This window comes from Pseudoliparis swirei, chromosome 13 (genome assembly GCF_029220125.1).
Source record: "Pseudoliparis swirei isolate HS2019 ecotype Mariana Trench chromosome 13, NWPU_hadal_v1, whole genome shotgun sequence".
NCBI classification, from domain to species: domain Eukaryota; kingdom Metazoa; phylum Chordata; class Actinopteri; order Perciformes; family Liparidae; genus Pseudoliparis; species Pseudoliparis swirei.
Window position 1 is genome coordinate 7,416,979 of NC_079400.1, and position 10,580 is coordinate 7,427,558.

Sequence of the window (10,580 nt, forward strand, 5' to 3'; positions counted from 1 at the left end):
TGGATTTCAACAAAACCTTTTTAATTTCACTGGTACTGTTTATAAAATCAGCGAGTCTGCTTTGATGCCAACATAAACATGGTGATTAGTGTTGGTGTGGTTTGTAATTGCGAGTTATATAAAGTGTACTGTGTGTGTGTGTGTGTTGTTAGAGGTGTGGTGCAACGTGTAGTCAGTGTGTGAATGTCAGTTTGCTTAATAAGGCAACATGCAGTCATCAGTTTCCATTGGCCTCAAAGTAAAAACACCCTAACCTGTTCCAGACACAAACACACACACTTTGCTGGCTGAACCGGTTCTATGTTAACGCAACACACCCACACACATACAGTGCATACAGACAGACACACACACACACACACACTGATGACGGGCAGATGAGCAGTGAAAGGTGGCATCACACTGACTGAGAGGAGAAGGGCATCCTCTGATTGGCTGAGACCGTTGATGTGCGGGATCCTCAGAACAGCCAGGGTTCAGACTAGTTAGTGGGAAATATGAAAATAACAACCCTAAAACAAGTACACATCCCAAAATTCAAGCTATACACAGGACTACACATAAAGGTAATACTTGATAAAACCCAAACCTTCATTCTCTTCGAGTTCCGATTCCCTCACTGAATCAATGTTATTTAACACAGCAATTCAAATAACTAAGAGACTAATTACCACACTGCGTTGTTTCTCCGGATGGCATGCAAACCAGTTTCACAAAGACTAAAAAGCAACTAGACGATGACAAGAGGTGATCAGTATCAGCTGCTCCAACGTCCCTGAAAACATTCCGTTTTCCAGGTTTCCCTTTAAAAAAGAATAGTCAGACGTAGATTCTCTACCAGCTTGTTTGAATTCTTCATCGAAGCTATTTGATCTTTACATTGAGGGAAATATTCAAACCCGAGATGTTTTTTTTATTGCAATCAAATATAATTGTTTTCATTGTATTGTTAAGCATGATCAGCTCATTTCACCAGAAATTCCTCTCGTGTTTGAAATAACTTGTGGAACAACTGCTCTTGTTTTCTCATGCAACACATGAACACAATTCAAGTTTCCGCTCTAACAGCTGAGGAAAGATGAGCATTGGGTATTGCTTCCTGGTTAAAAACCCTGTTTCTAAACATTGAGGCCAAACACACACGAAGCCATACGAAGCTACACAGAACATCTGCTACTGTAGAGTTACAACACGAGACAAGTCATTCTACACATCTGTTCATGCGGTCTACTGGAGCCAACGAACTAACTCACTACTGCACACGAAACAGAATGATATCTGTCCTCAATGCATGATTCCCTGCACAAGCCTCTGGAGATTTATTTGACACATGCACACACACGTATATAAGTTAACATGAACACACAGGCACACAGAAAGCAGATCACACAACCTCTCACACCCTGCCTCAGTCACTTAGTGAGTTATTATTGTTGTGGACTGCAGAGGCTGAACTGGATTCATACAACCAAAATATCCTACAATAAACATGTTTGCCCAGTGTGTGCGTCTATGCTGGCATTGGTATGTACTGTATGTGCGTATCATGCACGTGTCAAATGAAGGTGTGTCTTTGTGTACGTGTGTGTGTGTGTTTGTGTGTGAGGATTCCCTATTAGTTGGTAGGAGTAGGGGCTGTAACAACACCAGGGTTCATATCAGGAACGACACTAACACAGGTGAGACGAGGGCAAGACGGGCAGTGGAGGAGAAGCTACAGGCTGCAGGAAATCAGGGGGGAGGAGTCAGCGTGAGGACGAGTGGCAGAGAGCTGCTGAGGAGAGGCATCACGGAGATCACAAAGGGGGGATAGGGGCAATGGGGCGGCATCCGGAAGAGTCTGTTTTAGTTGATTTTGGTTCTGTAAAGTCACAAAAAAATAAGTTGGACATCTGAAGTCTGGTACAGCGAGGCCAGGGGAGCGAGGGGACGCCGAAGAGCACGGGAGGGAAGGTCCTGCTGACGATTAATAGCCCTGAAAGAAAGAAAAAGGAGGATGATGTCAGCGGCTGAGCTCACGTTTCCTTTACTTGAGTAGAAGTAACAATACCACGATATAATACAAATATGTCATTACATTAAAGGCACACTTTACAGATATCATACATTAACTATCCGTTGTGAATCTAAAAAACATTGTCCAGCAGTGCAACGTTTGAGGAGTACTCTTAAGTTTAAACTATTTCATGCTGTATGATTTTCATCCATAGCAATGTATTGTATTTATTAGCAATGTAAGCAATTTACGAGAGCGTATTAAGGACATTTATGTACCAACACATTTAAGAGGGAGGAGGGAGGCACTATTCCAAGAGAAAGTAGCTAATTCTTGGGGAAAATAATTGTGAGATTATAAAATTATTAATTTACAAAAACCATGGTTTAGAGAGCAATACGAGTTTTATTTTAATCTACAGTAAAGTTATCAAAGTAAAACAAACGTGAGCAATACATACAGGTTTTCTTTCATCTTCTTTTAATAAGATAAATAATACATACTAGTGCACTATATAATCTATATTACTGAGGTTTTGTTTTCATAAATGTGCAAACATTTATTTTTACCTCATATATTTATGACTTTAATCTCACAAATTAGATTTTTCTTTAATATCACCGCCTACCGTAGCGTTTTGTTTGACCTACAATGGACCTAATATGGATTCGTAGTATACCATTAAATAAATGTTATGTAGTAAAAGCTCTAAACACATATTTTTTTAGAACAGAGTCTAACAAAAATCTTTTAACTCTAAGAATCACAACGTGAGTGAATGCGTTTACTTAATTTCCACCTCTGAGAAACATTTATAATAATATTATTAATGCACAATTGTAGCCAAAAGTGTCACACGTAATTTGATTTGACTGAAGCACTTATAAATCCTCAGCCCAGCTTGTAATCCGAGTAGCACTTGTTTCCTTACCTTTCCTCCTTCCCCACCCTGCTCCATTCCACCATATTCTCCCTGCAAGAGGAAACAAGAAGAGTGAGAACAACTAAAAGAGGTGGAGCCGAGAGAATGAAAGAGGCGATGGCAGGGCAGAGGGCTTCGAGCACCAACGGCCTTTAGCTTTTGTTTTTCTCCAGCTCTGAGATAATAAAGCCAACTGCAAAGCCCATGCTGGACTGTTGAACCAACTCTTATCAGCATGCTTCAGACTCGGGGGTTCACTTAGTAGATTAGAGATATACAGCATATAAGGGCACCAGGTCCAGGTGCACAGGCCTCGTTCAGCCTGAGAAGTTGCATGAAGCTATTTTGGTGCATGCCGTGAAGATATTCGCTTGAGGCTTATCTGACGTGCTGGAGAGCTTGTATGTCACCTGACGCTACACAGAGGAGCTTCATGGTTAAACATGGAGTTTTAGTATCATAGTTGCCTAAACCACATCACTGAATGAACGTCTGAGAAGTCAGAGTAAAATGTTTGTGAGGTATTCACCACTTTTTTTTCCTGAATATTGCATAGACGTCATATGTGTTTATGCTTTTACAATAAAAAGAAGATTTTATCCAAAGGCCCATATACTGCAGGAACGTGTCCATTTCTATTTGGGAAGCATCGCAGCAGCTTCTGTTCATACTTTTTTCTCTTGACGCTCACAAAGTCTGTTGCGGCTAAATATACACAGAGTTGCCTGTTTATTAGGTACACTTGTGCCATTTATTGTAATCCAATATAACCGTCCTGAAGTAAATCCTCCTGGGAAACGTTCTGCTGGAAAAGATTTACTACAGGTTTATCGGATTAGATCGTCCAGGAGTGCATCGTAAACTGCCAACTCGGTGCATGGAGCATGCAGAGTATCCCCTCTGTCTCTCCGTCACCCCAGCATGACCTATGACCCCACACTGCTCTCTCCAATAAGCACCTCGTATACAGGCTCCTCCTATCGGGGAACACAGATGAGACATAACATAAACAACGAAAGGTGAGAACAGCGACACAGAACACACGAGACAGAAGCATTGCCACAGGATGATAATAAAAGACACAACAACGACTATAAGACGGACGTGCATGAGAGAGACAACAACGTGATGTTCGGCTAACATCTGACAAACAGGTTTGAGAACAAAACATGAAGGGCCAGCAGAGATAAGTATCACAAAGTAAACACATATTACAGGAGAAATGTCTCAACAACTTTACAATGTAACTACATTTCCGTTTTAAGTATATTTTGACTTGAGATCCTGTTAAAAACAGGCTACCTGAAATACTAAGTGTAAATAAATTACTTTAACAGCTAGTGTTATGAAGCTAGCTGGCTAACCTTAGCTTATGGGTTACAGTCAGCTAGCATCGCATCGCTCTTGGCTAGCAGAAAGCCATCATTCATTCTACGGCTTTGTACCGTTTCATAATTTATTGTCGGCTGAAATCACACACAAACAAGATGATTTTACAGGAAAAACTATTATGAGCAACCGAGAAAGGGGAAGGTCTCCGTGTCTAAGGTACGTTACAGGTACGATTAGCTCAAATATATTGATACGGATGCATATGTTGGCCGGTAGTGGCCGAAGTAGAAATTGCGTTATAGAAATGCCAAACAAATCTAAGGGAGCTGTAGAACGATGATGACGATGATGATGATTATTATTATTATTATTATTATTATTATTAATAATATTATTATTATTGTTATTATTATTTTAAACATAAATAAAATGATATTATCCCTTTGTGAGTATCTGCTGTTTGTCTCTGCTCTGTCAATGGATATTTCAGACTGCCGGCTTGGCCTCTGCAAAATAAATGTTGAGAAGAAATTAGATTTCTTTGACACACTCTCTGTGTCTATATATAGTAGCACGGCTCTCTCTAGTGGCTGAACTTAAACCATCTGTCTCCTAAAAATCATTCAATATCAGATTCATGCAGAATTTAGTTTCTGGACCTGTGAGTCCGTCTTAGCTTGTTGAAGACAGACATCAATGATGGTTCAGATCTGTTTTTGACATGGTCAAGCTGCTGGTGTAATCTAACCTATAAGGTTACCATGACAACTGACCTGGTTGACCAACCCGGTCGACGCAGCGACATTCTCGACCCCGTCCACGGTCGCCTGTGACACTTCGTTCGCCCCGGCAACCGCTGTGTCTCCAACGATGTTGGCCTGATCCACAGTCCTGTTGGCCACTACGGTGCAAAGCGGAGCAGGGTTAGGGAAACTGGAACACACTCAAATACGACTGAAATAATCTCTTTATGTTTTTTTTTTTTAGACAAGCATTACAAAAAACTACGTTTCTTACCTGTGTTTACTGATGACACAACTCCCTCCTTTGTCTTACTGCCTGTGGATCAAACAGAGATTACAATCAAATTCATGCACATGTTTTCTTGCTTTGATAGAAAAATTACGTTAAAAAAAAGTCTTTTAAAATGAAAACATTTTTTCATGTAGCAGTCTCGTTCCATATTTTCATTAGTTTGGTTCATTTATATTTATGTTTGTGTGAGTATTTATTTTGTGTGTTTTAAAATCAGTGAATTATTACAATGGGAATGCGTGATTCATCAATACATCAAGCCGTAAACCGTACACCTAACTAATGTATGAATTATTCTTGTAGTAATAAGCGAAACATTCTATTATATTAGCTGACGTGTATACTGATCATAATATACATACATATATAATAAACAGAATTAGACAAAATGGCTTCACCACTTCGAAGTGCCAATTATTAAAATGTAATCATTTGATGTTGCTTTGTGAACATTTTATTCGTCGTCATTCATAGATGTTTAGACATAGCAGCAACATAGAAAGTGGAGTGCTAAAGCATATGTATCCCTGCCATTTTAAACCTTTTCTTAGCTGCTGTTTCCCTCAAGACCGAGTGTTGGGTTATCTGTACACATTGCTCTTTCTAAAAATACATTTCTAAGGCCCCGTGTCCGTTTAGTGTGGCTGATGCGTTTTTCTCTGCTTGGATTATTTAATTATGTGTTATCTTATCCTTTCAACCGTAAGAACTCAGTCTAGGTGTTTAACCCTCCTGTTACCTTCACATTTACTAACATATTTTACCCTCAGGGTCAATTTGACCCCAGCAATTAAAACCTCCAGAAAATTATTAGAATTAATATTGTTTCCCAAGTTTAAGTGTGAGGTACTTTATGTTTGTTTGTTGACTACATAAATAGCCCTTTAAATATATAAAAAAGTTGATATTTCTTATATGTTTGACAGTGAAAAACAGCCTGGGGTCAAATTGACCCTAAAGGTAACAGGAGGGTTAAAAGCTCTATGAAGCATTTATGGCAATATTTTAATTGGGAAACAATCTGTGAAGAGTAGCGCCTCTCTGCTCACGAGCACTGTGCTCATTATAGTATGATCCCAAGCAGATTAAATTGTGGTTATATAATCTGCCAGAGTGAGGGCTAGGCGGAGGGAAATATCTGCTGCAAGAGATGAAAGAGAATAATGGGACGAAGATCGAAACGAAAGAAGAATAAAACGAGAATATCATGATGTCGTGCACGCAGACTGTTCCCTCTTTCACACGGAAGCTGCCATTAAAAGCATCCACCTCTGTCTCCTGCCTCCCTCCATTTCTATGCACGCTCCCTGTGCTTTATGAGCCACGTGCCTGAGTACTGAGCAGTACTGCAGTACAGTCACACACACACACACACACACACACACACACACACACACACACACACACACACACACACACACACACACACACACACACACACTGCAATGACATAGCTTTCTCCCAGACAACAGAGGGAGCCACCGGAGTGTCACTGTGAATATCTGTCTGTCCCTATCACACAGAACAGACTACATCTAGGAAATAGGAAATTCAATTATCAAAACGGATTTGGGGAGAAGCAAATTAAATTCTCCAGGTGATGCACAGGACTCTGCTAAAAATATCACCTGAAAAAGAAAAGCCTTTAAAGGAGGAAAATAAATCACCCTAAAAGTAAATGGCATTCCCAATCGTATTTTGTTTTCTTCCTATTTTGAAATAATGTGCAAATATATATCCCAGAGGAGGATTTGTGCTCTTGCAGTCCTGATTTGAGTGTTGGAATCAAAAGCTCAGCTATGTCCCGGATTTAATGACAAATTCTAATAATGGTGATATATTTGTACGTGTTTTCAGCGATGTAAAAGATCAAATATATGCTCTGGGAGTATAACATGTATACACATTTGTGGAGAAAAAAAAGCTCTGCAAGAGAGGTGACAAGTGACCTTGTAAAAAGACCTCTCCTATTAACTCAGCAATGAAAAAATGTGCATTCATGATGACCAATAAGGGATGCAAAGGCAGTTAAAGCACCACCATCACTGCAGTGCTGCTGAAGCACAAATCCTTGTCTGACTATTGAGTTTTGTATTCTTCATTCATAAGAATATATAAATGAACAGTGATTTAAAAATAAAACCCATGCTAAAAATGTTTAAACTTGGGCTGAACTCAGTTAGAAATATATCATTTTGCAGGAATGTTGACAGATGTGACAATATGATTTAAAATATCCGAGGGAAGGATCATCTTGAGATCATTATTGTCATTTTCCTTGAAAAACATATCAAAGTGATTGTGGTGGGATTTTTTGCAGGGGTCTGAACTGACGTATGCTCTGAGCTGCAGGCAGTGACAGCGGTTTATCGGCGCCATCGACCCGCCTCACTTCAGCGATCACATCCCCCTCTCCCTCTTCTTTCCTCCCCCTGTTATCTGCATATCATTTCTCCCCCATGTTACTTTCCTCTCCATCTCTCAGAACCCCCCCCCCCCCTCCTCCTTTACCTGAGCGCGTCACCAACCTGCACCCACTGGAATGTACGGGGTTCACTTTCCAGTGACTGTTGTCCCTCCACCTCCATCACTATGTGTCAACCATCTCTCTCTTTTCGCCAATCCACCATCTGTTCATACAGGAGCCACGAGACTAGAATCTTTTACTGACATAACACCCCTCCTTTCGCTCTCCCTCTTTTCTCTCTCCGTCTCCCCCCCTGCATCCCTCCATCTTTCCCCGAGATGGCTTGGTTGTTGGTTGCGTGTGGAGAAAGGGGGTGAGTCATCAAAGCAGCACACACTGGCAGGAAAATCCTGCTGTTGCAACACACGCGTCCTTGCATCTGCACGCGCGTGGGGTGAGGTCGGAGGGGGGTGATGGGAGTGAGAATTGCTGCAGTGCTCAAGTGATCCTTGCCCTCTCTTCCTCACCTCCCTCCCCCACTCTTTCAGCTCGGGACGTTGACTCCGGCACTCAAGACGTCACGTTTTATTTTCTCGTTCATTCTCATCATCAAGATCTTTGAAGCTGCTGCGTGACTGAAGGGACCGACTGCAGACGACGAGGACTTCCACTCCGCTAACTCCTCACCCACCTTCCTACTATCACAACGCCCCTCCCCTCTGGCGGCCTAAAAGCCCGGCACTCGAGGTAACCTTGAGATGTGACGCATTTGTTGCCTGAGCTAATGTAAAAGATCAGGAAACCACAGCTTGAACATAAAGCATCTGCAGTATTTTCATTGTCTGCCCTCATATACCCGCATCTTCAAATGTATATTCATGCATTTATTTGGTTGTATCTGTGAATATACCGAAAGAAATGCATGGCAGCCTATCAAATGTAGGTCAACTCTATTCTGTAAATTAAACAAGGCAGATAAACGGAGTCTCTGCATTGAGTCCATCCCCGGACTTCCTTCTGCAACCGACTCCACAAACCATTCAGAGTGCAAAAAATAGGGCAAGTCACAAGACCCTGCAGGATTCCTCTTTCCTCCCCTCTCCTCTTTTATTTATTTCCCCCCCCTCCAAAACACACAAACCAATCCTCCACCAGCTCCTGTCCTGCTCCACATTTACAACTTCTCCATCCAATTCCCCCTCTTCACTCTGTCTACCCTTCACTCTTGCAGACCCCCACCCTCTGCCCTGCACCAGTCCTGCAGCAGTATCCTGCCAGTGCTCTCTCCATCTCCTCCTTTCTTTCCTATTTCTTCGTCTCCTCCTCCCTCTGTTCTTGATGTTCTCACAAGTGTCCCAGACATGGACACCCAAGGGACCCCACCGCAGACAATGAGGGGCATCTCCCCCAAACTTACCCACTTTCCTTTTTTTAATTCAGCTCCACAGACGAGATGCGTTACGTACCGACATACATCACCCCTTCCTTGGTCTTGGCTGCTGCCTCCTCCATGCCTGCTTTGGTCTTCTCGGCAGCGGCCACCACCCCCTCCTTGGCCATGGAGAACCCCTTCATCAGTACATCCATCCTGGGCGACGAGACGGCTCGGCTCCCCTGCTCCAAACGGGCCTGGCTGGTGAGTACAGCGAGCGTGCAGAAGAGATGATGTGAGAGTGTGTGTGAGTATGTGTGTGTGTGTGTGTGCTGGTGGCTCCTCCTCCCTTTGGTGCTACAACAGAGGGCTGAGAGGACCGCACAGCAGGACTACAACACGCAGACTGAAAGAGAGAGGGGGGGAGGAAACAGCCGGTATGCACAAGATGGAGAGAAGAGGAGGAGGAGGAGGAGAAGGAGGAGTGACGGCCGGATGCTGCAGCATTTTCAAGTCATGCTGCAAGCCCGCGACTCGGCCACACCTCCACCCGTCATCCATCTTTCTCTGGAGGATTCTCACTCATGCTCAGTGCAGCCTCCGGTTTGCCGTTTGCGTATTTTGATTGGCAGATTTCCCCGGACACAACTTTTTTATATGATGAGCTTGTGTGTACTGTTACGTAACAGCAGAGCTTTTCAGAGAGGATTTTTCACATCATATGCTTTCTGAAATGGTGTCATGCAATCTGTAATCACGCAACCATCCCCAACAATATGATTCCTTCCCTTTTTTGATACAGAGTAGTCCTCACGTTAAGTATACTTAACGTGAGGACTACTCATAATATATGAACATATATGTTTGTATTTAATTAAACTGAATTACAAGAGAAAAAGAAAGCACCTGCAGCCCTTTATATTCTTGTGAGGGGAGAAAATGCTTCGTCATCTCCACCTGAATGAGTCACAACTGTCCCCATCCCCCATCTCAACATCACATTTCTTCCCAGACATGCTCACTCAGCAGAAAAGTAAGTGACTAGTTTTCATTTGACAACAGCTCCATTTTTGTTTTATTTCATAAATGTACACCTTCTTTTTATTGTTATCATTATAATCAAACCAAAAAGGATGCAAGCAGAGCACCGTCATTGAGAACACAAGCAAACATAAGCTGTTAAAACTCTAAATGTATTGTTGAATTCGGTCGATAATGATACCTGATGAAATAAAGGAGGGAATAGAAAAGTGATATATTTGGCATAGTGCAGTTGAGGATGTGTTATATTTAGACTCTTTCTATACAGAGTCTCAGCGCCCTCTGGTGGCGTCACACAAACGCACACTCATCATGACGTAGCACGACGGCTGACTGAGGGACTGACAATGTATGATGACTAGTGAAGCCCAATTCACAGTACATGTAAAAAAAAAAAAAAAAACTTTAAAAAAGCTGTAGGATGTGAAGATAAAAAAAAAAAAAAGTCTTATTTTGTGTTATGCAGTCACATGTT

General features: G+C 42.0%; 1 protein-coding gene across 2 annotated transcripts; it reads right to left on the reverse strand.

The window, feature by feature from the left end:
* Nucleotides 1-9,479, reverse strand: sncgb (synuclein, gamma b (breast cancer-specific protein 1)). Of its 2 annotated transcripts, XM_056429647.1 has the most exons (6): nucleotides 9,159-9,479; nucleotides 5,268-5,309; nucleotides 5,024-5,151; nucleotides 3,878-3,895; nucleotides 2,928-2,969; nucleotides 1-1,975 (listed from the first exon to the last, which is right to left on the reverse strand). In XM_056429647.1, the coding sequence occupies exons 1-6, from the start codon at nucleotides 9,277-9,279 to the stop codon at nucleotides 1,967-1,969; spliced, it is 360 nt and encodes a 119-aa protein (XP_056285622.1). In that variant the 5' UTR covers nucleotides 9,280-9,479; the 3' UTR covers nucleotides 1-1,966. The 2 variants fall into 2 exon arrangements, with proteins under 2 accessions (XP_056285622.1, XP_056285623.1); XM_056429648.1 differs by lacking the exon at nucleotides 3,878-3,895 and having other exon boundaries at nucleotides 9,159-9,471.
* Between the last annotated feature and the right edge of the window lie 1,101 nt (nucleotides 9,480-10,580).

Coding starts and splice junctions, on each gene's coding strand:
- sncgb (XM_056429647.1), bottom strand. CDS start 9,279: ATGGATGTACTGATGAAGGGGTTCTCCATGGCCAAGGAGGGGGTGGTG. Junction 5,310..9,158: donor GGAAGGGGTGATGTATGTCG/GTACGTAACGCA, acceptor TTTGATCCACAG/GCAGTAAGACAAAGGAGGGA. Junction 5,152..5,267: donor TGTGTCATCAGTAAACACAG/GTAAGAAACGTA, acceptor TTTGCACCGTAG/TGGCCAACAGGACTGTGGAT.